The following is a 27,998-nucleotide window of genomic DNA, read 5'->3' as shown; positions in this document are numbered from 1 at the left end:
CGAAGGTGCGAGAATACTGACATCAGGTATTTTATACCATGAGAAGGAGAGGCCATTTTTCATAGGACACAAGGTACATTGATGGAAGGTCAGGGTACTGAAGGAATAAATAGCAGGAAGGAATAGAAAAGGTTAGAAGAAGAGCCTCCTATTTATGGGAATTCTGAAACTTTTCTTCTCGGAGACCCTTAATAGCAAGACCCTGTCTTTGTGAAAGGGTAGACTCAGGTGGCTTGCATTTGGCCCCTAGAAAGGATAGGTTTCTACCTATTGAGGAAGAGACTTGTAACTCTTTAGGAAGTTCCAGAATGTTCATTGGGACATTAGAGATAACTGTTTCAAGCGTCTCGGAAAGGAAACCAGGGACTGATGGCAGGGAACTGAGGGCACTTGGCAGATGGATGGCCATGCTATGATCTGGACTGAGCATGTCCAGCACACCTGCCTTTACCCCATCTTTGTTTTCCAAGGCGCTGGTGAGTTGGAGCACAAATAATAAAATCCTGCCTGCACCGAAACCCTTGTTCTCATCCCACGGTGAGCTAGCACCTTCCTCATCACCCTGCACTCTTCCCCAGCACACTTCAAAGAAGAGGGTGCGGTGCAGAGAGCTCAAGGTCATATCCAGACAGACCTGGGTTCAAAGTGAATTCAGCCTCACTATCTAATAGCTGTATAGCCTTAGTCAGATCACTTAATTTCTCCGAGTCTGTTTCTGTGTCTGAAACCAGGGCAACGGTGACCTTTCTGAGGCCTGCCGTTTGGTGGCACTCAGTCAATGAGTATGATCCCCAGGGTAGGACAGTTTGTTTCATCTTAGGGATTTCAAGTTGGCTTGTGGGTGTTTTCTGCCACACTCCAGTAGACTCTATACTATTTGGCTGCTCTGTACCATAAATGAGAGAATAAAAAAGGCCTAAGGCCAAAAACACAGAAATGGGGACCCTGGGCAGTTCAGTCGGTTGAGTGTCCGGCTTTGGCTCAGGTCATGATCTCACGGTTCATGGGTTCGAGCCCCGCGTCAGGCTGTGTGCTGACAGCTAGCTCAGAGCCTGGAGCCTGCTTCCGATTCTGTGTCTCCCTCTCTCTCTGACCCTCCCTTGCTCGCACTGTCTGTCTCTCAAAAATAAAAATAAACATAAACATAAAAACAGAACAGAAATGACTCAAAAGAAATCCATTTATTGATTGGCTCAGCACTGCTTCATACCCCGTTTTATCCCCTCATCCCATACAGTTGCCCCTCTTCCAGAGTAAAGTCTTGCTGTCAGGCTAGGGCTCCCAGCCAGGAAGCATTAGTTGCCAGCTGTGGTTTCCTGAATCCAGGCCAGGATGGAGGGCACTTTCACATACACACCGTACTCAGCAACCCTACAGCTCTTATCAAAGCTCAGGATTCCCGCCGCGTACCAGGTGTCGTCGTCCTGGTCGTGAACAGCAAAGGCACTGCCAGCATCACCGTAGCATGTGTCTTCCTGAAACTTGGACATGCCAGCACAGAAGGTGTGCTCATTCAGTATGGGCTGCACCCCTACAGGGCTCTTCGGTGACTTCTTTTCGGGCACTGTGCTGCCTTCATAGTGCTTCACACAATTCTCCTGATCAGCCACAGGCAGCATGACATACTTCAGTAGCTCAGTGAAATTAAAGTTGGTATTTCGCCCCCAGCCCGACACATAGCCCACACGCCCCACTTCTGCGTAATCTTTTGAAGGTAGACAGATGGGCATTACTCTCTCATCAATGGGCACCTTCTGTTTGAGTTTGATGAGCCCGATGTCCACGTTGGAGTAGTCAGGGTGGAGAACCACCTTCTCAATCTCCACAGGCTGATTTTTCCCCACATAGAGTTTTAAAGTTGGGGCAATGTCTTTTGCCTTTGCATCGTCTTTATGGCCCAGGAAGAGGTTTTTAGCCGTGGTCAGCAGCCATTGTTCACTGATCAGCGTGGCGCCCGAGGTGAGATTATGGTGGGAGACCATCTTCGCCTGCCAGGGAAAGCTGCCCTTGGCATCCACGGATCCACCCATGATCCGCTGCACCTGATCCACCGGGTTCTTGGGCTTTCCGCACACTATCAAGGAAAGCAGGGAAGTCAGGAGCAGAAAGGTCCATCTCCCAGTGTGGGGAAGAGGGGCAAAACATTGGCGATTGCTGCTGTCTAAACTGTCATGTTAATTTCTCCACAGCTAGGAATATTTACACGCCTTGCCTTGCCACCTGTTCTTCCCATTTCCGTTGTTTACAGTTTAAAGTGGCTCTTTTTTATAAAGTTTTTTTACATCACTAAGACCGTTCTATTTCCTGCTTTTCTAACTCATGAGAAAAACAAGTAATGCTGAGATTTTGGAACCCTAGATGATGAACCATATGTATGTCTAAACAATTTATCACAACTAAGGCCTGTCCACAACTCCCTAGAATTTACTGTGTGAGCAGCTATAATAATTCATTCTCTCTGAATAAAGGGCCATCTGTTGCAGTGTTGGCTGGAACTCAGATTTTAGGTAGAAGGCAAATTAGCAGCTCCGCACTGCTACTCATAGAAGAGGGTAGTCAGAATCCTCCTGTCCCAGCAGGGAAAGGGAGGGAGCAGCAGCTCTTCCTAAAAACAGGAAACAGAAGCCCTAAGCCCTCTCCAACCTGCTGCCTCATACTTCCATGGAGTTAGTTTTGTTTTCTCTTCCCACAATTAGTTCTTCCTGGAGCTGGCTGTACACTTGACCCTGGACTCCCTAGGCAGCCTCCCTATACACACAGGGCCTTCTGATCCTCTGGGGCCAGTGTGGACAATTCCGTCAATACTGTGAAGACCCAAATGAACGAGATCCTTAGTGCACTTTTTTGGAGAATCATCACCCAAATGCTCACTCATCGGCCTGACCATTTTGGGTTCTCCCAGGTCCCTCATCGTGGCCCTCACATGCTCAGAGGAAGGATGTGCCTCTAGAACACTTCGATCAAGATGCCTGCCCACACCCTAGACTCTCAACACCCACCCTTCTTTGGCTTCCCAGGGCCCCTGGCTTCCTACCTGCTTCACATTCTGGAAGTTTCTCTCCAATGGCCTTGTTTGTCCAATGCTTCTCACTGTTTAACATATATTCTCCTAAAGCAAAAGGAAAGAAAGGAGTTAAAAGACTGAATCTTGACTCATCATGAGGAGAAAAGGTGTTTAAAGAGAAACAGAGAGAATGAGGGGGCAGGGAGGGGGAGGGTGGGAAGAATGCTGTACGAGAAGCCAAGTAGGGGAGAGGGGCGGTGAAACCCAGAAGGACAGATTTGTGGTCGTGGAGACAGTACAGAGTAGCAACCAGGATTCAAATTCTGCCTGTTTGTCTTACAGGCTACCTGAACTGGAGCAAGTTACTCAGCCTCTCTGTGCCTCAGCTTCCTCGTCAGCAAAATGAGAGTAACAGTATCTCTTCAGAGGATGTTGTGAGAACTAAGCAAGCAGATAAATGTCAAGCACTTAGAACAGTGCTGGGGACACAGTACTCGCGAGGTAAGGGCCACTCATCGTCACCAGCACCACCCTTGGTTCTCTTACCACATCTCCTATGGGAGATGTAGGTCTCACTCTCAGAGATGAGCAGGCTACATGGCATCACCTCCCCTTAACAAAGCAGAAAACTTGGAGCTAAAATTAATTTGTGCTAAGGCCACAGCTACTGGTAACAAAATTGCTATTAGAATCTACCTTTTCGGTTTCCAAGGAGAAGATGTAAGCTTTCTGGCCCATCACCCCGGGCTCCCCTCATCATGGAAAGTCCAGGTCTTACCATCTCCTTCGGTGCGCAGCTTGTAGAAGGGCTTACACTGGTAGCGAACAAAGTGCTCCGCGTAGCCATTCGCGATCTCTGGGGGCTGCGGGCAGCTGGCCTCTGCAAGGAGAATGTAATAGGGAGACAGGGTTCGCGTTCAGAAGCTCGTCCCGGTGACCCAGGAAAAGAGGTGAGAAGCTATTCTGCATATCACCTGCCCTCCACCTCAAAGGGAAGCCAGAGGGAAGGCCATCTCCCCCTTTTACTGGCTGGCTCCCCAGTGTTCTTCACGGGACTGAAATGCCAGAGATTAAGACGAGAAGAAGGAAGCGGCTCTTCCCAAGAGAGGGTGCAGATCTGACAGGGTCAAAATGAGACCCGGCAGTGCTGGGCCATCCAGCTCCCACCGGAACCAAAGACCTACCTGTGTTATCGGTGGCCTCATTGCCAGTGTCCACTGCAAAAAGCTGCCCCCAGAACAGGAGGGCAACGACAGCTCCCAGGGCTCTGCAGAGAGAAGACGATAGGGATGCACAACGGGTCTCCTTGCTTCACACATACACGCATGCACGCGCGCGCACGCGCACACACACACACACTCCTCCCATTAGCCAGCCAGAGAGGAGGCTACATGGAAGTATTAGAACCAAGAAGTTGCCTTCCACCACCACCCACATACACAGTGCACCGGGTTCCAGTGTGTCCCACACTGCTGGGAATTCTGCATAAGCCTCAGAGAGGTACTACCAAGATAGGAAGGTGCATAGACCTGTGGGCCTCCATTTCTGGCAGCATTTAGGAAATACTACATTGCTAATAATATATGAGCTCTCCTGCAAAAAGAAGCCTCTGTCAGGCACCCCTAAGCCACTGGGCTCCAGGATAGTGGCTAATAAAATGTGGGTAACTTGAAGGTGGAAGAGTAGGGCTTTCTTAGGCTATTCTCCACTTGTTAAATTTTTCCACAGTTGGATATTTTAAATATGCCGAATTTTAAATATTTATATGGTTTTCCTATTATTTTATAATTTGCCTTCAGGAAACCCCAAAATGTCAAAAGGTCGCCGAGAAGATAACGGGCCTCCTGAAAGCATGACCATGGACAAGGGCACCGATGCACAGGCCGCACTTAGCAGGTAACCGTTCTGCTGACAGAAGCCAGCTGCACAGAGATTGCTTAGTTCAGTTTGTAGTCTTGTTATTTCAGCGTTTAAGAAAGATTTTTTTTTCTTTGATAAAAATCTCAGTGCCTTAATTGGGTCACTCAAATGTGTTACTATTGGTCTTATACATTTTTTAAAACCAAAACAAATCTGCTAATGAACGTATTTTAGATACCAGAAAGCCTACTGTGAGAGCCTCTGGCATTCCCTGTGAGGATGAACATTTTGTAACGTCGAGGAAAACGATATCCTTTAGAGTAAGTCACGTTCTCATGGACGCAGAAAAGCAGAAGATTTTGCACACTAAACGAACCCCTTAATTCTCTGTAGTTTAGCCTGGTAGCCCTATTTCTTTGTTCTGGATTTCCACCTCTTCTTTGGTCCCCCCATACCTGCGCTGTCCCGGGGTAGACGTGCACAGAGAAAGATGACCTGAGCGATGACCTGAGCGAGGGAGGAGGGAAGCGGCAGACCCATGGACTCACCTCATCCTTGGTTTGTCCTGCCAGATGGAAGCGCAGTGCTGTGGGGCCACCTGCTGACGCTTTTATGGCTCCAGTGTCTCACTCCACCCCCTTCTCGATTTTGTAATTGCTGTGTCTACACACTTTGGCCTTGATAAGGTCACTGCATTTTCCAGTAACAGAGTCACAAACAATACCCCTGTTAAGAGCTGGCTCTTGCTTCACGCCTGAGTTGCCCTTAGTGTTTCTTTACAAACCCCAAAGATGCCTGGCCACATCATGACCCCCTGTAGCTGCCAAAGTGTTTCCCGAAATCTGCCACTGTGCAGGAGTGGGGGAGGAAGTGTCAATCTGTGTCTGTTTTGGAGGGTTTTCAACCTGGGGGGAAAAAAAGCCCTTCTTTGTATTATTTCAAATTCCTGTAGATGTTCCTGCAACCTAGCTGAGACAGGGCTCTAAAGAAAACATTTCCTTTTCACAATCATCTTCCCCGCCCTGTGTTGACATCTCCCTATTGCTTACAACTTCTCCAAGCTGAAATCAGTAAAATGTATTTATTGTGTCTTCTCGGATAGCTCTTTGCAAAAAACCATACAAAATGGTGAAAGCTGTACTGTAGGCTGACGCACGCCATACTCAATGGCCGCAGTTCTCGCGGTTTTATAATCCGGTAGTTAATACAAGTAGCAGGTGAGGAAAATCAGTATGCTTCAGTCAGATGTCTACACCTCTATATTCCAAGTCCTACTCAATTGAAATTTCTTTTCTCAACCTACTCAATTGAAATTTAATAGCAACTCAATAAAATACTACTTTGCTCATTAAAAAAAAAAAAACCGGTCAATGGTTCTTAAGTTAGAATGTACAAAAGAATCACTTTGAGATATTGGGGGTGGCACTGATGTAACAGCAAGATAACTGGAAACTGCACGATTGTCCATCAAGAGGGGAATGGGTACAAACAAGCAAAAAGCAGAATTAGACCTATAAAAACTGAGAACTGAGATGGCTTCCAGAGGGAAGGGATTGAGAGGATGGACAAGACGGGTAAAGGGGAGAGGGAGACAACAGCTTCTGGTTATAGAAAGAGTGGGTCATGGGGATAAAAGGTACAGCATAGGGAATACAGTCAATGATACTGTAACAGTGTTGGAAGGTGATCAATGGTAGTAGCTATGCTTGTGGTGAGCACAGCAGAGAAAGACAAGTATCATGCAACTTCACTCATATGAGGAATTAAAGATAAAAAACAGATGAACATAAGGGAAGGGAAGGAAAAATAATACAAAAACATGAAGAGGAGCAAAACATAAGAGACTCTTTTTTTTAATGTTTATTTTTTATTTTTGAGAGAGAGAGCACAAGGAGGGGAGAGACAGAGAGAGAAGGAGACACAGAGCCAAAGCAGGCTCCAGGCTCTGAGCTGTCAGTACAGAGTCAACATTGGGCTCGAACCCACAAATTGTGAGATCATGACCTAAGCCAGAGTCAGACGATCAACTGATTGAGCCACCCAGGTGCCCCAAGAGACTCTTAAATATAGAGAACAAACAGGGTTGCTGGAGGGATTGTGGGAGGGGGGATGGGTTAAATGGGTAAAGGGCATTAACGTAGACACTTGTTGAGATGCGCATTGGTTGTTATACATAGGGGATCAATCACTGAAATCTACCCTGGTATCATTCTTACACTATATACTAACTAACCTGAATGTAAATTTAAAATAAATAAATTAAAAAATTATTTTTTAAAATGGGCAAATGAGTTGAACCAACATTTTCTTTTTTTTCTTTTATAGTTTGTTGTCAAATTGGTTTCCATATAACACCCCGTGCTCATCCCCACAAATGCCTTCCTCCATGCCCACCACCTCCTCTTCCTCTGTCCCCCTCCCCCATCAGCCCTCAGTTTGTTCTCAGTATTCAGGAGTCTCTCATGGTTTGCCTCCCTCTCTCTCCCCAACTATTTATCCCCTTCCCTTCCCCCATGGTCCTCTGTTAAGTTTCTCCTATTCCACTTATGAGTGAAAACATATGGGATCTGTCCTTCTCTTCCTGACTTATTTCACTTAGCATGACACCCTCAAGGTCCATCCACTTTGCTACGAACGGCCAGATTTCATTCTTTCTCACTGTCATATAGTACTCCATTGTATAGATAAACCACATCTTCTTGATCCATTCATCAGGTGATGGACATTTAGGCTCCCTCCATGATTTGGCTATTGTTGAAAGTGCCGCTATGAACATTGGGGTACCTGTGCCCCTATGCATCAGCGCTTCTGTATCCCTTGGGTAAATCCCTAGCAGGGCTATTGCTGGGTCATAGGGGAGTTCTACTGTTAATTTTTTGAAGAATCTCTACACTGTTTTCCAGAGCGGCTACACCAGTTTACATTCCCACCAACAGTGTAGGAGGGTGCCCGTCTCTCCACACCCTCGCCAGCATCTATAGTCTCCTGATTTGTTGATTTTAGCCACTCTGACCGGCGTGAGGTGTGAACCAACATTTTCCAAAAGAAAATACACAAATGATCAATAAGCACATGGTAAGATGCTCAACATGACTGGAAATATCGTTAGGGAAATGCAAGTCAAAACCACAGGATGCTGAGGCACCTGGCTGGCTCAGTCGGAAGAGCATGCATCTCTCAACCTCAGGGTCATGAGTTCAAGTCCCACATGGGATGTAGAAATTACTTAAAAACTTGAGTTAAAAAAAAATCACAGGATGGCACTCACACCTACTAGATTGGCTACAATTAAACATATATATATGTTGGGCACCTGAGTGGCTCAGTCAGTTGAGCATCCAGCTCTTGACTTTGGCTCAGGTCATGATTTCAAGTTCATGGGATCAAGCCCCATGTCAGGCCCTGGGGTGATAGCATGGACCCTGCTTGAGATTCTCTCTCTCTCTCTCTCTCTCTCTCTCTGCCCCTTCCTTGCTCACATGTGTGCGCACTTCCTATCACTCTCAAAGTAAACAAAATAAATATATACTAAAATATATATTTTTTAAAATTATGTATATACTTCTATGTATATGTATAAAATAAGTACTGGCAAGGGTGTGAGTAAGTTGGAACTGCCACACACTGCTGTAGGGACTATAAAGTGGTGTAGTGTCTGTGGAAAACACTGTGACAGTTCCTCAAAAAGCTAAACATAGAATTGTTGTATGACCCCGCCCTTCTGCTTCTAGGTCTATGGCCAGAGTAATTGAAAATAGGGACTCTAAAAGATTCTTGGACACCAGTGTTCATGATAACATTATTCACAGTAGCCAGAAGGTGGAAACAATCCAGTGTCCTTCAACAAATGAATGGATAAACAAAACGTGGCATGGACCCACAGTGGACTACTGTTCCTCCCTAAAAAGTTCTGGCACATGCTACAGCATGAATAAGCTTTGAAAATATGCTAAGTGAAAGAAGCGAGACCCGAAAAGACAAATACTGTATGATTCTACTTCTATGAAATAGCTAGAAAAGACAAATTCATAGACACAAAGTAGATTAGAGGTTACCAGGGGCTGGGGGAGGGGTGAGAGGAGTATTATTGCTCAATGGGTACAGAGTTTCTGTTTGGAGTGATGAAAAAGTTTCAGAAATGTAGTGATGATTACACAACATTGCAAATGTAATTAGTGCCATTGAATTGTACACTTTAGAACTGCTAAAAACTGGAAATTTTATATATATAACTTATCACAAAAAAAATCATTAAAAAATAAATTTCTTTCTCTTGAGGCCAAAAAACAATTTTTAAGAAGCAAGCAAAACTACACAATATGTTTTATAGGCATAAGTGCCAAAGAGACGAAAACTGTATTTTAAAATATTTTAACAGAATGGAAAACACAAAATGTAAAATGTTACTTCTCTAGGGAGGCAAGAGGAAGGCATAAGAGAGAATCACGTAGGTAAATATAAATAAATTATGGTTAATGATCCAGCTTTGGGCTCTCTCCCTCTACCTGTCTCCCCCACTCACACTGTCTCTCTAAAAAATAAAATAGAATAAGGATGAATACATAAGTAATTTTTCAAAATGTATGTAGGTATCAAATAACATTTAAAAAGTGAAGGAGGGTGGGGGAGAATCACATGACCGACACTAAGAGGCAAAGCCCAGGCCCCTCCTTCCAGAGACTTAATCCAGTAAGTCTGAGTGGAGTCTGAGAATCTGCATTATAATGGCCAGAACGTCTCCCACCGGTAAGCCCCGCGAGGCTCCGCCCTGTGAAGGGGAGGGAGAGCTTTAGATTGGGGCCGCGAATCCCCCCCAGGACATCTACAACGAGACCTTTCTCACCACCGCTGTAGAATCAATCCTCACCCAGTAGGTGCAGGAAAATTTGCATCTGCCTGTGAACAAAACCTGAACTCTGTGACGCCTAGCCCTTGTGTTGGGCAACAAGGAGAGTTCACAGCCTCTCTGCCTCGAGCATCTCTTGTTAACTTGACAGTATTCAGTGTCCAGCCCAAAGGCCTTCTGACTTGGAATTAGGGATGGGACAGGATGAGGAGGTGGCCGCTGAGAAGCTTCAGAGTAGCCAGCCACAGGAAGTAGTGAACACATTTTGTGGTGAGAACAGAAAGCAGAACAGCTCAAAGATTAATAAAGCAGGACAGCAGTTGGCAGAGAAACTTGAAAGGTAGAGTGTTGATTTTGGAAGGAAAAACATATTTTTAAAAGTCTGTTCTGCCATTATTGAAGTCTTAAAAGTTTGCAAGCTACAGGAAAGTAAAAATAAGAAAATAGTCTTCCCATTATTTTGCCCCCAAGACAACCAATAACCACTATTAACACTTAAGTGTCACTTTCTTCCAGGGCTTTCTCTGTACATTCTTGTACATTGTTTGTTTGTTTGTTTGTTTGTTTGTTTGTGAGACAAAGAGTATGAGCAGGGGCGGGGCAGAGAGAGAGGGAGACACAGAATCTGAAGCAGGCTCCAGGCTCTGAGCTGTCAGCACAGAGCCTGACACGGGGCTTGAACTCGTGAACCGTGAGAGCATGACCTGAGCCGAAGTCAGACACTTAACTGACTGGGCCACCCAGGTACCCCCCCTTGTACATGGTTTTGATAATTCCTTATATGGAATTTTTGTGGTCTGCCTTTTTTACCCAATGTTATAGGCATTTTCCATGTTGTAGCAAGCTCTTGAAAACATTATAGTCCTAACTTAAATACGTGTCATATGTACTTTAAGTATTCCCTCATTATTGAGACTTTATGATTCTAAATTATCTGTTATAAATATCTTCCATAAATTCAGGGAAGTGAGGTAAGAAGCCAGGCTAATTTTATTCCATTTGAATATATAATTGATTCAGCATCATTTACTAAAAAACATCAAATCTTGACACACATCAAATCTTTTTTTTTTAATTTTTTTAATGTTTTTATTTATTTTTGAGACAGAGTAAGACAGAGCATGAAGGGGGAGTGGGAGCGGGCAGAGAGACCAGGAGATACAGAATCCAAAGCAGGCTCCAGGCTCTGAGCTGTCAGCACAGAGCTCGACGTGGGGCTCGAACCCAAGAATGTGAGATCATGACCTGAGCTGAAGTCGGAGGCTTAACTGACTGAGCCACCCAGGTGCCCCGACACACATCAAATCTTAAAACATCAGATCAAGATATAAAATATTTCTAACACCCAGAAGACTATTTTCAGTTCCTTGCAGTAAATACCCTGCCCTCAAAAGGTAACGACTGTTCTGACTTCTGTCATGATAGAATAGTTTTGCCTGATCTTGAACTTCATGTAAATAGAATCAAATAGTAGTCACTTGTTTCTGGCTTCTTTTGCCCATCGTTATGTCTGTAAGAATCATCCATAATGTCATGTTAGTGTGCTGCTTTTTTATTCCTGAGAAGTATTCCACTACATGAGTAAACCACGGCTGATTTATCCATTCTCTATTTATGGATATTTGAATTTATTGCAGTTTGGGCTATTATAAACAAAGCTACTCTGAACTTTCTTGGACATGTGAGCAAATATACCTGCTGATACGGAGACATCAGCCAGAGGGGCAGCAGGCGGTTGAGATGCTCTCGGAGATGGAGGTGCCGGAGGACACGGCTGCTGCACTCTCTCCGCAGGCCTGCTCTCACAGGCAGCACTGTCCCGCCAACTTGCTGGGATGGCAGGGCCACTCGGTCATGGCGCTTGCTGAGGTCAAAGAGTACAGTGGCTGCAGCACTCCCCCACTGCCTGGCTAGCCACAGAGTTCTCCCGGGTCCATAGCTAAAGCCTGCGAACACAGGTGCTTGCAACACTCCCCTGCCCCGTGGCTGGGGCCGGCAAGTGCACTGGGCCATGGCGTTCTCCTGCTTTCGGCCTAAAGCCAGCATGTGTGCAAAGACAGGGCACTATCCCGCTGCTTTGTTCAAGCTCGTCTGGGAGAAGAGTTAAGACATTTTCTTGCTGCCTCTTTGAAGGTGCTAGTGAGCCCCACCCCCAACAGTCTTCAGCGGTCTTGCCGAAGCTCACAGGCACACTCAGCCCACACAGGGACACCCCTTGATTGCCTGGCCCTGGTGGCCAAGAGAGCTCTTCCAGAGCTCAATAGGACTGTAACCATGAGACAGCTCTTGGCAGGCCACAGCTCCTAAGGTGCTACTCAGACAGCAGACTGAAACTTAACCCCAGGCTTCCTGTGAAAAAGCCTATTTCCTCAGCTTGGTGTTTCGACCTGATACTTCAGCCTGAGAGGCAGGCTTCAGGTTTCCCACAAACCTAGAGGCTAAGGAGGCACTCCCAGGGAAGGTAAACAGGGAGACACCATCCTTCCTTACCCCCTCGGCCTTGCTACAGCTCACCAAGACTTCCCAGAAGTCGTATGCACTCATCCAGAGCCCTGAGTTATACGTGTCACAGTTTTGTAGTTGTCCAGATCTCCTGGACTGAAGGACGGCAGGGATTATAACTGCAACCCCACAGGACTGTGTAGACATGCATACTTTAAAAGCTGCCCCTCAGGGTCTGGCTTCCAAATTAACCTGAAACCAGGTGCTAAGTGAAATACCTCCCCTTGGAGCGCTGACAGGTCTTGGCACATCCCCCACAATAGAATCATATCAAGAATAAATCAGGCAGTTTAAGGGTGCCTGGGTGGCTCTGTTGCTTAAGTGTCCAACTCTTGATTTTGGCTCAGGTCATGATCCCGGGTTCGTGGGATCAAACCCCACATCAGGCTCTGCACTGAGCATGGAGCCTGCTTGGGATTCTCTCTCTCTCTCTCTCTCTCTCTCTCTCTCTCTCTCTCTCTCCCCCCCCCCCCCCCGCCCCGCCCCTGTTCCCTACTCACACTCTCTAAATAAATAAATAAATAAGAATAAATCAGTCGGTTTAGACAAAGGTTCAAGAGACAACCAAGAGCTAGGGCAAGGTTGAATGAAAAGGATCATCACCTAAACAAGGCCACTCTTTCAAGACAGAGAGGTAGATGTTTTTTCCTTATATATAGAAATAAACACAGCAAAATCAGCAGGTAATGTGTTCCAAATGAAAGAATACTATAAAACCTCAGAAAAAGACCTTAATGATATGGAGATAAGTAATCTACCTTATAAGCAATTCAAAGTAGTAATTATAAAGATGTTCACCAAACTCAGAAGAAAAATGGATAAACACAATGAGCACTTCAACAAAGAGATAGAAAACATAAGAGAGAACCAAATAGGAGTCACAGAGCTAAAGAATACAGAAACTGAACTGAAAAAAATACATTAGAGAGGTTCATCAGTAGACTGGATAAAGCAGAAGAATGAATCAGCAACCTGAAGATAGAGCAATAGAACTCATCCAGACAGAGTAGCAAATCAGATGAAAGTCCTGCCCTCCTGGAATTGACATTCTAATGAGAAAATAAAGGATGATCAGTGGATGGAGTTGGAAGGACATGATTAATTAAGACAGGAGTATACCATATATAATAAATAGAATGTGTAAGGGTGCTGGCCATGAAACTGAGGACCTGGAAAAAAGCTTGAATAAGGCAGAAATACCTTATTTTAGCAGTTCTCAAACTTTGATATACTTTAAAATCTCTTGGGAGCTCCTAAAAATCCTGATGCCCAGATCACACTCCATCCCTATTACATAAAAATGCATGCCATGGTGCACCAGTCATCAGTACTTTTTTTTTTTAAGATAGTCAAAGTGGGGAAACTAATGAGAACAAAGACAAGAGAAACATAGCTAAAATTAAATCTCCTTACAGCTTGCAGCCCACTGATAAATACCTGGGACATGCAGGCTGTGGCGTTGCTCAGGGAACTCATGGCTGACTTCACATTGATGTTTCATTAGAGACTAAAAGCAACCTTAATCTTGACAATATCCAGACCTCCAAAGTCCTATAGACCCTACTTTCACCATACAGAAATTCCTTGGAAACTTAAAGTTATCTCTACCCATCCTCCCTCCACAAACTTTAAAAATATACAGTCGGTCATTCTTCACAAACACAAGTGCAGCTCTTTCTGCCCACAGTTCCTGTCCCCAGACTGTAATAAAAATAGCTCTTTGCATCCCAAGAATTCTTGACCATTGCACTCAACGTCCCTGTATCAGGAACCACTGGCATATTTCATATGCTATGAATTATAAGAAAGAGAAAACTCTGCCAATTAAACTCTGATAAAATGCTTAAGATGCCATCAATTTAAGATGCATCTCAATTTCAGAGATGCTAAAAATGGGAAAATAATCAGCATTTCAGAAGTGGCAGAATACTGTGGACACAGGTGCTTGAGCAGCCATGGAATGAGAGCCACTGAATTTTCCCCGGAGTGTACATGACCTTAGAACAGCATGAATGATGGAGTGTTGAATTCAGAATAGCACATCTTGTTCAGAATTTCCATTTGTGTCAATAAGAAAATTAAACAAAGATGTTCACACTCTTCTGCCTCTTTCTAGGTTACCTCACTCCCTCCGTCACCAGGGAGCAGGGCCTATGTGACCCTGCTGTGCCAGGAACCTGGGCCCTGGTTCCCCGCTGGACCTCCTCAGTTCCGACAATTCTCTTCTTGAAAACTGGGTCACTGGCAGACATACATACTGATTTTTCAAGCTTTTAAAAAAAGCCTCTCAAAAGTAGCTCAATCCTAAAAAAAATAAAATAAAATAAAATATTTTAAAAAAGAGCATCAACCCTGGCACTTTATAAATGAGGAACTTCTTTCTAGAAGTTCCAAGCTTTTAAATCAAAGATTATCCTCAAACCAGCTTCTATCAGTAAGACAGCCAACCAGAACTGATAAACCCACAGAGCCTGCCAAAACTTCAGATATTACCTGCCAGGCTGAAATTGGTCAGAGGTCAAAGGTATGAAGATACTGTTAAAGAACAAAATCCAACCAAGTAACTTTGAGGGTTGAATTAGCTTTATTAGGTGATTCATGAATCAGGCAGCGTCCTATCTAGCAAGTAGAGAGCACGCTCTGGGGAGTTGTACAAAATGGAAGGTTTTCATAGCAAGAAGGGTGGGCAAGGAAGTTATTAGCAAAAAAGAGAAAAAGAAAGACAAATGATGGCAGGGAGGGAGGATTTGATTGTTTCTGGCCAGAACATCTTTCTTCTTTGGATAAAGGGAACGGGCAGGGTTTTCATCATACAGATGACCTCACCAGTGCTGATCAGGAGATTTCAGATTGATTGCTAAAAAGTCACATTCCTGGAAAGGGTTGAAACTGTAATTAAGTCTTGGTTTGTTATTGCAGAGAAGGGAAGGGGGGAATGACTCCATTTTGGGCTTGTTTCTTTTTTTAACATTATTGTAATCACACTAACCCCCCTGTGTGCACCTCCAGCAGTTCCCAGTGTGGACTAAGCAAACTCCATTAATGCAAATAGCAGACTGGAACTGGGGACAGGACTACACCAGCAAAACTCAGGACGTGGGGCCTGCGGACTAGAACTAGAGACAGGATTTCAGTGAGGAACCGCGACACTGAACCAAGAGCTAAGGACTGGCACTCGGTTCGAGCCTCCAGTGATGCTCGTCTGACGTCTTGGAAACCCAGTTATATCCCGAGTTTGAGGAAAAGTGTGGAGCTCAAATGGAGAGGAACTCATGGCCCTTGGAAACCGTAAGAAAGAGACTGAACTCAAAAGGAGGTTCTGACTTTCCGCATCTGTTTTCAGGGAAGACCCCAAAGCACTGTCACTCAGAGCAGGAGAAGCCTGATGCTAGAAAGTGGAGGGTACTTTTGAGATGAGCCAATCCCCAGCCCCAACTTTCCCACACCCCCTCGCTCATATCCACCCCCACTCCACGCCCTGGGGGCATCACAGCCTGGAAGCAGGCAAAGACCACGTGGGCCATGACTGCAAACGAGTTAGCAAATAGATCAAGGAAACTGCCTGGCAAAGCATTTGGGAACACTGTCCTGAGTGCCAGCCAGGTTCCGGAAAGAGTTGAGCTATCCGTTCTGGTCCCATGACAGATCTTTCTAGAAGGAATGGTGTTAAAATTCTACTTCAGGCTCCAAGAAATTAGGGATTTGCATAATGAAAACCCCAGGAAATAGTATGAAATTAGTCCTGGCCACACACAGAAATCACTGCAGCTGTGTGAGCCCGTGCCTCCAATGACTCTTTTCTGCTAGGGAAGCACTGGGCGCCTCCCACTGTTGTAGAGTGTGCCCCACTGGGTTCTGGTCAGTTGTGTGTGTGTGTGTGTGTGTGTGTATTTGCCCCTTCTGAAACATGGAGAGATGGTAGAAAATTCAGTTATCTTCATCCCCACGATGCAGCACTGCCACTGTCAGGAAGCAGAATCTCAGTAAATGGTTGTTGGAAGGCTGAATGAGTGAAAGAACAAATGAATATGGGTAGCTTTGTTCTCTCTGTCTCTCTCACACGCAAACACACATGCACATACGTGTGTGTGTGTTTCAGTGGTTGTATCAGAGTCTCAAATATATTTGAAATCCTGCCCTAACCAGAATGTCTTTTGGATTCCCAGACTTGGGCTCCATACTTTTTGCCCTGTTGAGGTACGAAGATGTCACTGCATTCATGCTAGGACTATAAATTCAACATCCAGGAGAGTAGTCGAAGCTCAAAAGGCTGGCCAGCTTCTCAAATAATCAAGGACTGAAATGACAGCACCACGGTTACGTGTCTTCCACAGAGCCTGGGGTGGGGAGGTCTAGCTGGCCCTCCAGGCACAGCTCTGTTCTTGGACTCATAAGTCAACCCTAGTGGCTAATGGAGATCGAGGGGTGCAACCAGATTGTCGTCACGTGCTATAATTCCTTTGTTTCCAGTGGGCACTTCCCAAACGGAGTTTTCAACATCCAGGAAACCTCTCCTGGGCTGGCGAGAATGCAGTGTTTGCGTATTTCGGTGTTTTTTTGTTTTCGTTTTTGTTTTAATTGTCTTAAATATGTATATTTTATTGTAGGAGGGAGATTCTGTTACATTATGTCCCAGAAATAGGCATTTTTTTCTTTCTTATACTCCTTGGTCCTGTACACATTAACTCTTTTGTGCCATTATTTAGTCTTTTATTTTCTCTCTGTCATTATCTGCTTTTTTGTTGTTGTTGTTTTTGTTTTATACATATAATTCATTGTCAAGTTAGCTAGCATACAGTGGATACAGTGTGCTCTTGGTTTTGGGATAGGTTCCCGTGACTCATCACCTACATACACCGCCCCGTGCTTCCTCTCTCCTGAAGACCCTGCCCTTCGGAGCCTTGCCCGTGTCGCTGCTTCTCAGGTTTATATTTCACAAACTTGCTTTGTGCCAGTTCCAGATCATTCTCACTCCCCTGGTGTTCTCTTACACGTGAAAGCCATGCTAACTGCATCTCTCACATTTATAACCACAAAATTCTCACAGAAAACTTTGCTGACTGCCAAGATTCATTCAGCACTAGAGGTTAGGTAACATAATAGTTTGAGCACATTCTCACAGGGCACTGGTACCAGAGATCTGTGCCTGAAGGAAAGAGAAATCCTGAAATGTGTCTCAGCCAAGTAGAAATTGGATAACATATCTTTCAGGCAAATATAAGATTATAGTAGGCCATAATCTGGTTTGTTAGCTGGGATTAAATTTGGATACATATGAAAGAAAACCCCAGTTAACAGGATCTTAAGCATATAAGGTTTTATTTTCTACAAAGAGGTGGGGAATAAGCAGACAGAGCTGGTGTTGGAAGTTCTATGAAGCCCTTTCCAGCTTTTGCCTCTGAGGTGACCCTGATGCTCATGTAGAAGGTGGCTGCCAGAGCTCCAGCCATCATACGCATGTTCCAGGCAGTAGAAGACTTCCCAGAAGTTGCACACAATACTTCCACTTTTATCTCTTTCAGTAGGATTTGGTCATATATTCACACCCATATGAAATAGAGCTCAAAGGCTAAAGGAAATGAAACCTTTATTTTGGGAATAAATGTAGAATGTGGAATTGTTTGCAAAACAACTAATCTGATCTCTTCAGAGGTGACTGCTCTAGATTTAAAAAGACTAAAGAAACACATAGGTGAGCTTTGATTGACTATGGAAGGTATTTTGAAGACAATACAAAAAATTGGAATATGGACTGCATTCAGAGGATATTTGAGAATCCTGGATAATGTCCTTAGATGTGATCTTAGAATTACAGCTTCACAGGAGCATGTCCTTATTTTTAGAAGATGCAGGCTACGAAGTACGTAGGAATGAAACGTCTGACGTCTATGTCATGCTACACGAAGTTAGCATGGCTTGTCTGACGCTTCCTTCAAAATGGTGCGTCAAAACACAATATACCAATAGGTGAGAATGTCAACAGAGAAAACATGAAAAAGATAGCAAGAATTACTGAGCCTAAGTGGAAGGGTATGGGTATTTATTATTCTATTCTTTCAGCGTTTCTCTGCGTCTAAATTTCTTGTAATAGAAAGTAGACAAGAGTTATTCTCCACTTGGGCTGGCTCTCCCACAGTCTGTCATGTGAAGTTGGCTGCCTCATGGAGAAAGGGAATGATGTTCCCAAGAGCACTCTAGAGTCATGCGGGTCAGAGGGTCTGGAGTGGGGTGGATCCCCACAGTCAGCCAGGGTGGGTCCCAGAGCATGTGGGTGTGGAGAGAGGATTGCATCTTGGCCCTCAGCTTCTCCAGGGGGTCCTCCCCCATTACCCAGGATGCAGCACGGCAGCAAGGATCCACAGATGCCATCACCCACTTGAGATAACGACATGGCAGGAGGTGTAGCGTGAGTCCACTGCATACAGGCACCTTCCGCTGTGACGGCGTCGGGAGTGTACCGGGACACTGCCGGGGCGAGCAGAACAAATGCTAGGGCTGATGCTAGGAGAGTCTGTCCTCCCCGCACCTTTCCCATGACCCCTTGGAGCAGGCATTTCAGCTTTCTCACCTGTAAAATGAGAACCATGATCACTGCTTCATCCACCTCACAAGGCTGTCGAGGGGCAAAGAAGATATCGGGTGCAATTTTCTGTAAACTTGCAAACGTACACGATTACTAGGGAGGTGACCTTGCTTATCCAGAACTTCTTCATCCCCCTTAGGCTCCCATGCAGGTACACACAGACCCCGGGATCAAATGAAAGTTTTTAAAATGCTGCTTGTAGTGGTTTGGAAATATCTCCACAAATTCTTTGGCATTCCTCCCTCCAAAATTGGAAACAAATCCCCCTCCCCTTGAGTATAGGCTGGACCAAATGACTTGCTTCTAACAGGGGTTCACCAGATAAAATACATAATACCCAATTAAATTTGGATTTCAGATGAACAACAATTTTTAGTGTAAGTATGTCCCAAATATTGCATGGGATATACTTATTCTAAAATTTATTCATTGTTTGTCTGGAATTCAAATTAAACTGTGTATCCTGTTGCTTTTGTTTGTTAGTTTTGCTAATACTGGCGGCCCTATTCTAAGGAACAGAATGAAGTGCATAAGTACCGGTGTAGGACTCCAAGAATCCAAGGTCATAAAAGACATTGCAGCTTCTCCCTTGCTCCCTCTTACATCACTCCCTCTAGGAGAAGCCGGACAACAGGGTTTGAGGATACTCGGGCAGTCCTGGAGAGATTGCTGACATATCCTGCCAGCAGCCAGCACCTACTCACGAGCCACATGAGTGAACCATCTAGAAGTGGCTGCCGCCCCAGTTAAGCCTCAGCTGATGGCAGCCCCAGCCAATGACTTGGTTACAATCTCCTGAGAGGCCCCGAGCCGGAACAGCCCTGCGAATTTGCTCCTGAGACACTGTGTGGGGTAATAAATGACTGTTGTTTCAAGTTGCTACATTTTGGAGCCTCAGGCCAGCCCGGGCTGGCACCGAGGCTTCTACAGAAGGCTCCCGCCTCGCGCAGGCCCCGAGCCTTGATCACCAGACCCCAGCCCACCCCTTATTTCAGACCAGTCCAGGGCCCAGGACACGTATCTCTGAAGGCTTTTAAAAAAATTAACGATCCACAGTAGGAAGTCTGCTAAAAGAAGATGACGTTCTGAGGAAAGAAATAGTGAAAAGTAACAAGTAATACTTTTCAGAAGTCCTGTGAGGCCCTTTGCCTGCCTCAGAAGGAGCTGCTTCACTCGTGAGGCCAAATTCTGCTGGTTCTGGCTGCTTGGTTCAGAGAAGTTACTTAGTTTACTTGTAAGTGCAGGCATAATAAAACCGATTTGCCAGACTTTTACGGTGATTAGAAATATGAAAGTAAGGTTTTTAGGCGGGTGGCACTACTGCCCCTTATGTTTAATCCTCGTACAACCCTTTGAGATGGATAATGTCCTTCTCTTCCTTCTACACTTGGGAAGCGGGCACACAAAATCAACATGACTGCCCACAGCTAAAAAGTGCCTAATGTGCCTGACACAGAACACTCACCTTTGTAAAAGTTGCTATTAGGAGATCATTTAATCCTCCAAACATTATTTTTCCAGGTGAAAAAAACGGAGCATCAGCAGGATTAGTGGCTCTCCCAAGATCGACCTCCAACGTCTGCGCTCCTCCCCCCAACCACAGTGAGTTCCGGGGTGGACAGCACCCCCTGGCGCCTTCACGGCCCCCACCCTGGCTGTGGTAGTCCTTCTCCTGGTATTATCCTCCTCCCGCAGCCTTCCTGCTGCGGGTACTCCTGGCTCGTGGGGTGTCTAATTGCTGCCGCAGGATGGAATGGGCCAGACGCCTCAGTTGGAGACCTTGGTCCCCAGAGCAGTTTGTTTGTTTGTTTGTTTGTTTGTTTGCAGTTTAATTGCTCTGTGCATTTTATTAGCTGATATTAATGCAGCAAAGAAGGAACAAAAGCTTACAAACACTCTACACAGTTTCACAAGACACATTGCAGGGAAAAAAGTGATTTAAGAAGGATCAATAGTATCCTAGGGTCTTGGTGGACGCATTCCGGGGGGAGGTGGACCTCTAATTCCTGGTGGGGGGGGTCTCATTCCTGGAGAGGGCATGCCTATTGGCGTCCCTCAAGCAGGGGGAAGCCCAATTGGTGGGCCCATGGGTGGTCTCATACCAGGTGGAGGAGCCATCCCCAGATCATTTTTGATGGACTGGTACAACATCAGCTCAGATTTTAAACACAGGAGCTGCCACATAAAACATGCAGATTTCTGCATTCTCTGATCAAATGAGATGCTGGCTAGCCCTCTTGGGTGGCAAGCCCCTGGAGCAGATGAGCACAATCTCTTTCGAGGTGGGGCCCGCGCCCTGCCATCTGCCACTGATGGCAGACATGACGGGCCCCAGTGTCCTGCGCACTCGATGCTCCTGCCAAGAGGCCACCGGTAACCCCCAGAGCCATCCCAGTCACACCCTTGGCCCTGAGAGGAAAGTGCCTAAGTCATCTCAGCTCTGTGTCTCAGTCTTCTGCTTGACCTTGAGAACACCACTCTGACGGACATTCTCCTGCCCCGTCCTCCTGGGTACCAACTACAGAACCTGAGCCAGGGCAGCCTATCAGAAGGTCAGTAGGGAAACGGATTTTTTTCAAATCACTGGATATGTGTGACTTGATGTATCTACCCCTTTGAAGGAAACTGCTGCCAGAAAGAACTCGGGCTCCTGAGACAGAGATGTGCCTGCTTGTCGGCCCCACTGTCCAGAGGGTGGTCTGAACACTAAGAATGGGAGAAGCCAGGGGCGCCTGGGTGGCTCAGGCAGTTAAGCATCTGACTTCGGCTTAGGTCATGATCTCATGGTTTGTGGGTTCGAGCCCCGCACCAGGCTCTGTGCTGACAGTTCAGAGCCTGGAGCCTGCTTCAGATTTAGTGTCTCCCTCTCTCTCTCTGCCCCTCCCCTGCTCATGCTTTGTTTCTCTCTGTATCAATAATAAATAAACATTAAAAAAAAAAAGAATGGGAGAAGCCAGGGAAAACAAGTTGCCTTCCGTTTTCTTTTCCTGTGGTCTGAGTTAATGGAAGCATCTCTCTCTGTCTCTCTCTGTCTCTCTCTCTCTCTCTCACACACACACACACACACACACACACACACACACACACACAGAGAAATGGATATGACAGTCACTCTGGTTGCAGCCCAAAGTGGCTTGTTAAACCCACAGTTCCTTTTTTTCTTTTTTCACAAGAAAGACGTAATGTAAACTATTCCCAGGGAGAAAGTAGAGAAGGAAGAACAGCTTATTCCAGCCCCATACTTGAAATTCTAGGGGCGCCTGGTTGGCTCAGTCAGTTAAGCACTGACTTCAGCTCAGGTCATGATCTCACGGTTCATGAGCTTGAGCCCCGTTTCAGGCTCTGTGCTGACAGGTCAGAGCTGGAGTCCACTTCAGATTCTGTGCCTCCCTCTCTCTCTGCCCCTCCCCTGCTCACGCTCTGTTTCTCTCTGTCTCTTGAAAAAAAATTTTTTTTAATTAAAAAAATAAATAGAAATTCCAGTGCGGGACATAAGAGGAAAGGGGACCTCTCTTACAAAGTTGGAAAGAAAGTATAAATTGGCATTTTTTCCTCAAATAGCAATTTAGCAGTAACTAACAATTTAAGTGTATATAACCTTTGCCCAAGCGAGAGCACTGCTGGGAGTCTATTTTACAGGAATTCTGCTGGAAGAGGACGAAGACACATGAAGCAGGAGTCCCCTCCGGCTCTGCCTGGGATGTGGAACGGGAAGACAGCCTACACGCCCAGCCACACGTGAGCGGCGGTGTGTTTGTGCTATGCAAAACCACAGTTCTGTTGGGAAACACAGATCTAAGGCAAGCGCATTGAGAAAGTCCATGATGATATGTGAAAAAAGCAATTGCAGAATAAGATTTCACTTATTAACTGCTTATATTTAACTAATGTGAAATGACCATGCTAATTATTTATGCGCAGAACACAATGAGTGAACAACATAAACCGTATTAGCAACTCTGTGCGTCATTCCACTCGGTGACCCTGAGCCCCCGAGTGCTACCTGGGCACCGCGGGGCTGTGTCTCCCAGCACCGTGAGCTTCTCCAGTGAGCATGGTTTTGAGAATTCAGAAGAATGGGTACTCCTTGTACCACACGGCCCCTGAATGCAAGCCAGCTCCTTGCTCTGGTCCTCGAGGGAGAGACAGCAGCGAGCTACAGCTGTGCTGACAGAACGTCAGTCTCCAACAGAGAACCTTCCTCATCCCCTCCCTCTCCTGTGCGGTTAGTCATAAAGCATCAGGAGGCACAGAGAAGGTAGGGGCCTGCCATGGGGCAAAAGCTGGGGTGAAAGCAGGTGGCTCAGAGAAGCAAAGCCCACACAGAATGAGGCGGGTGCCCACTAAGTGGAGTGGGGCACTTGCAGGGAGCCTCAGAGCCCCAGCCGATAAGGAAAGTGACCGCATGGAGGGACTGGCCAACACGGGTCTGAGCCTGAGAGGTGTGAGGACTACGTCTGCTGCAGGGAGCAGCCTGGAGCAGGTGTCAGAGCTGTACAACATCAGGAGGGTGCTATGTGGTGGGGGGTGGGGGAGGGTGTCAGGCCCCAAGCAAGGGAGAACGTGCCCACACAGTGCAGCGGGTAGAAACTGGAAGAAAGTCCCATAGGAGAGGATGGATCAAAGAAGAAAACAGAATATGTTTTAAGGGAGTCACCAGAGTTTCCACTGTCAGAGAAGGGAATTACAAATATAGGAGGGGAAGAAACTAAAATGAACGTTGTGGTTTCGGATTGGATTCGAAGGTGTCAGTCTGAACTCATGATTTTCAGCAAATAGGAATATAGATATAGGAGTGTGTGTGTGTGTGTGTGTGTGCGCGGGCGCACGCACGCTTATACACACACATATTCCCTAGCCCTGTTCACTGCAGCAGCCTGGGAGCAGCAACCCCCAGTGACAATGAGCACTCCCCACACCCGGATTATGGTTTCTAAACATCACTCTACACCAGAAGGAGCCAGGGGTCCGTGTAGAAATAGCTGCTCCCGGGCTGGGACACGGACACTACCTGATAAGCCTGGAGCTTCTTGTGCCAGAAAGCAAGGAGATGCGCAAAGGATAAGGAAGACCTGTAAACAGGACACACGAGCCACCTGAAGATGCATCCATTGGCCAAATATAAGACAACTGGGCATCAAAATATGATAACAGATTTTGAGCCATTCAATAAAATTGAAAACTATGAGGCCACAGAAATATAAATAAAATGAAGGATTGATGAGGAACAGGATAAGTACATAGTTTCAAAGGACTTCCCTATAAAGTGCTTATTAATTACAAAGAAAAATGAGTAACTTCGCAGTGGGCAAGTGGGACAGACCGTGTGAACATGAGCAGCACTGGGACAGACTGACCCGGCATGTCACCCAGCAGGCCACATTGACACAGCTCTGCTGCTGTGTGCTCCTGCCCCAGTTGCACAGCCCGACTCCAATCACAACAAGACACCAGACAAACCCAAGTGCGGGAAAGTCTACACAGTAGTCAGCCTGTCGTCTTCAAAAGTGTCAAGGGCATAAAGTCAAAGGCTAGCAGGAACTTGTCCAGACAGGAGATTCAAGAGACATGACAACCAAATGCAACATGTGATTTTGAACTGAATACTTCTACAGTGGAGGACATGACCAGGACAGCTGGTGAGCCACGGGCTGGCCTGTGTCCACTCTTACGTCTCACACAGCCCACCAACTCAGCTGGTGTGAACCACAGTAACTGTTCACTCCATTCTGCATCAGTAGCTGAGGCTCAGTTGGGTTCTAGGCTCAGGGTGTCACCAGGCCCAGATCAAGGTGTTGGACAGATTGGATTCTTACCCAGGCACTTTGGAAAGAGATCTGCCTCCAAGCTCGTTCAAGTTGTTGGCAAAATCCAGCTCTTTGTGGTCATAGGTCTGAGATCTCTTTCCTTGCTGGCTGTCAGTCAAGGGCCAACACCTTTCTTCTCATGCCCCCCGGCCCGCCTTCAAAACGCAACAACACTTTGATCCCTTCTTATGCAGAGAAAATGCTTGCTTTTAAAGGGACTCCTGTGATCAGACTGGACCCACCTGGATAACCTACCTTCAAGGAGGCTCCTGGTGTAAGCCGTGTAGCACAACCGTCACGGAGGGCTCGCTCATCACACTGCTGATTAGGACAGGGCTTGGGAAGGGGGAAGGCGTTTTAGAAATTCTGCCTGCCACACAGGCTGAGGATGAACTGATCTATCAGTGCTGATCTCCTGATTTGTGACCGTTGTGTGGTGGTTCTGTAGCCAAATATACTGTTTGCAAGAAATCCACACGAAAATATTCAGGATGGTGAGTCAGACCAGCAAATTTACTCTCATATGACTTGGTATTTTAAAATACAAATCTTTGTATTATTTTCCCAAATTTTTTCTATACTTAAGCATACAGATACATAAAAAGAAAGCTATGGATTACATGTATTTGTACCTAATAAAAAGAAAAGTATCTGGAAAAATCTAGGAAGATAGATACAAAAGTTATCTGTGATTACCTGTGGGAAATGGAGTTTATTTAAGAGGGAAATGAGGTATACAACTTTTGTGGGGGGGTTAGTTTTTTAAAAAAAATTAAAAAACAGGGTCATCTGGGTGGCTCAGTCAGTTAAGCGTCAGACTCTCAATTTCAGCTTGGGTCATGATCAGCACAGAGCCTTTTTGGGATTCTCTCTCTCTCTCTCTCTCTCAAATATTTAAAAAGTAAAAAAACCAACAACAACAACAACAAACCCAGGAGAACTATCTTTGACAAGCACAGCAGGAGTCTGGCCCCTGGTTGTGGCCCAGAGTGAGTCAATACCAGGGCAGTCTGGTCGGAGGCCCAGATGAGATGATGAGGCAACAGAACTCGTTACACAGTTCCATGCCTCTCGCAGGGCTGCCGAGAAATCGAATTTAGAATAAAACTCTGTACCGAGCTGATGGGAACAAAGGCAATTCTCTGCTGGCTGTGAGGCCGGGCCGCACGTCAACGGTGCTTCCCGGACAAGGTTTCCAGCCTCTCTTCCCCCTTTGCTTTCTGGTATCAAAAAAAAACGGTGAGGCTCTCTCTTTAGTTAACGATTATACCTCTTTCACATCTTGTCTGAGGTCTTCAAGCACCTTGAGAAGCTGTCTGCCCAATGGTACCCCAAGTCACAGATAATAAAGGAAGGGCACAGCAGGCCCGTTTTCCTGTGATAGGTTGAATTGTTTCTCCCCAAAACTGACATGTTAAAATCCTAACCCCCTAGAACTTCAGAACATGCCCTTATTTGGAGGCAGGGTCTTTACTAAGGTCATCAAATTAAATTGAGGTCATCGGGAGTAGGGCCTACTACAATGTGACTGGCGTCCTTACGAGAAAAGATGAGGACCCAGATTCCCAGAGGGAAGCCGATGTGAAGGCAGAGGATGGCCACCCCAATCCCTAGTCTTGCAACTTTGTTTATGTTTGAAACATTTTCAAAGTACAGTCAAAAACTTAAACCAAATAAAAGTAAAGGCAGAATGAAAGCGAGTCAAGCTCCTTGGACCCACTGCGGACCCCAGGCTGCAGAGGCCCAGAGGGACTTGCGGCATCTGCGTGAAGCCTGTGGCCCTTCACCGAGGGCTGGGATTTAAATCCAGGGTTTAAACTTTTGTTTTTAATGTCTATTATTTATTTTTCAGAGAGACAGAGCAGAACCAGGAGAGGGGCAGAGAGAGAGGGAGAGACAGAATCAGAAACAGGCTCCAGGTCCTGAGTTGTCAGGACAGAACCCAATGTGGGGCTCAAACTCACAGACTGTGAGATCATGACCTGAGCCGAAGTCATTTATTTAGCTGACTGAGCCACCCAGGTGCCCCTAAATCCAGCTTAGGCTCTATTTTTTCCATGATTTGTTCCCTCAAATATTTAATGTCCTTGCAATATTAAAGAGATTTGAGTCTAGGAAGACTCATGAATGCAGTTCATGGTCCAGCAAGTGATTAAAGAAAGCCTTGTATTGATTCTGGTGACACTTCTGATTGGTTTTTACAGTTGGGCCGGAGGAAGGGCTCTTGTGGTTTGGGCGATGTGGCTCTGCTCTCTCGATCCAGCCACAAAGACCCGTTTTATTCAGCGGGGAGACTGCAGATCAGGCTTCCTACTGAAAACATCCTCACCTCCGATGATCTGCTCCAACGGCATCTGTGACTCTGGTAAAACCCTGCTCCCTGAAAAAAGAGGCAAAGCAATTTCAGCAAATGGGGAAGCAAAGGCCCTGCTCTCACCGGAAGCCCACGTTCACCAGGCTGTCAGCTTCATAACTGGACCTGCCTGTGTCTCCCCCACAGCCGTGCCTCCTGCCTTCTACGCTGTCTTCACCCAGGAACCCAGAGGGATTTCCACCTAGGTCTTAACACCAGGAAGGGAATCGACTTCAAGTATTCACAGCTCCCTCACAGCAAGCCGGTGTTACTGAGCAGGGATGCTGCCAGAACCCCTCGGGCCAATAAACACCACTGCCTTGGAAGTTAATCTTGACTTCCTTGGCCCTGTTTGTCCTCTGTCTTAGGGGCAACAGAATAATCCTCCCCTGCTTTCTTGAATACTTTCTGAATGAGGAATAAATAGGTAAGCAGCATTTCCTCTTCCCTTCGAGTCATCCTGAATTGATGCCACATTAACTTTGCCCACTCACTTCAAAAGGGCCTCCAGCTCCCGCTTGACCCTGCCCACCACGGGCGGCCCGTGATAGGTGAGGGCCGTGTACAGCTGCACCAGGGAGGCGCCTGCCCGGATCTTCTCCAGGGCATCCTGCCCACTGCTGACACCACCAACACCAATGATGGGGACTCTGCCTGCAAGAAGCACACGGAACTTCGTGAGGAAGGGCAGGCGACGTGAGACCTTAGTTTGGCTTCCCCTCCTCGGGCCCCGGCTGCATGCAGTTCAGGGAACACTGATTCAGGTCAAACCCCAGAGCCCGAGCCACACACAGATCAAGACACAGGCACCGAACTCTTGCCTTTGGTGAGTGCATACATCTCCCGGATGGTCTGAGTTGATAAATCCCGGAGGGGCTGCCCACTCAGCCCTCCTGTTTCAGAGCGCAGGGCACCCTGGAGACCGGCAGGGCGGCTCACTGTGGTGTTGGTGACGATCAGTCCATCGATGCCCAGCTGCAGTGTGAGACACAGAAAGCGCCCTCCAGCTGTGGCCCGATGCACCTGGAGTAGCTTCCCTGAGG

At 46.3% G+C, this 27,998-nt stretch overlaps 2 protein-coding genes and 1 long non-coding RNA gene across 7 annotated transcripts in view; 1 reads left to right on the top strand and 2 right to left on the bottom strand.

Annotated features, from left to right (window-relative positions):
- Positions 1-1,162: 1,162 nt before the first annotated feature.
- Positions 1,163-5,480, bottom strand: LOC115280563 (haptoglobin). The gene is made up of 5 exons (XM_029925547.1): positions 5,413-5,480; positions 4,189-4,271; positions 3,783-3,884; positions 3,035-3,109; positions 1,163-2,074 (listed from the first exon to the last, which is right to left on the bottom strand). The coding sequence occupies exons 1-5, from the start codon at positions 5,415-5,417 to the stop codon at positions 1,296-1,298; spliced, it is 1,044 nt and encodes a 347-aa protein (XP_029781407.1). The 5' UTR covers positions 5,418-5,480; the 3' UTR covers positions 1,163-1,295.
- On the top strand, positions 3,347-16,281 carry LOC115280566. Its single transcript, XR_003903843.1, has 3 exons — positions 3,347-3,505; positions 4,804-4,900; positions 15,222-16,281. It is a non-coding gene; the product is annotated as an uncharacterized LOC115280566 (long non-coding RNA).
- A 1,233-nt stretch (positions 16,282-17,514) lies between these two features.
- Positions 17,515-27,998, bottom strand: part of DHODH (dihydroorotate dehydrogenase (quinone)) — a 32,308-nt gene continuing 21,824 nt past the window's right edge. For 2 of the 5 annotated variants that reach the window (XM_029925545.1, XM_029925543.1), the window contains exons 7-10: positions 27,777-27,930; positions 27,450-27,609; positions 26,932-26,982; positions 24,945-25,059 (exon numbers count right to left, since the gene is read on the bottom strand). In XM_029925545.1, coding sequence (XP_029781405.1) covers positions 24,960-25,059; positions 26,932-26,982; positions 27,450-27,609; positions 27,777-27,930 — 465 coding nt within the window. In that variant the 3' untranslated portion in view covers positions 24,945-24,959. The other 3 variants (XR_003903841.1, XM_029925544.1, XM_029925546.1) reach the window with 3 other exon arrangements.

This window comes from Suricata suricatta, chromosome 16 (genome assembly GCF_006229205.1).
Source record: "Suricata suricatta isolate VVHF042 chromosome 16, meerkat_22Aug2017_6uvM2_HiC, whole genome shotgun sequence".
Taxonomy (NCBI): Eukaryota; Metazoa; Chordata; class Mammalia; order Carnivora; family Herpestidae; genus Suricata; species Suricata suricatta.
Note: the sequence above shows the minus strand (reverse complement) of the source record. Positions and strands in the feature narration are given on the sequence as shown.

Bases quoted from the DNA above. Each gene is read 5' to 3' on its own strand.
- LOC115280563 (XM_029925547.1), bottom strand. The intron at 3,885-4,188 runs GTAGGTCTTTGG...TTCTCCTTGCAG, and splicing joins TGAGGCCACCGATAACACAG to AGGCCAGCTGCCCGCAGCCC. The intron at 2,075-3,034 runs GTAGGAAGCCAG...TTTCCTTGATAG, and splicing joins ACTTCCAGAATGTGAAGCAG to TGTGCGGAAAGCCCAAGAAC.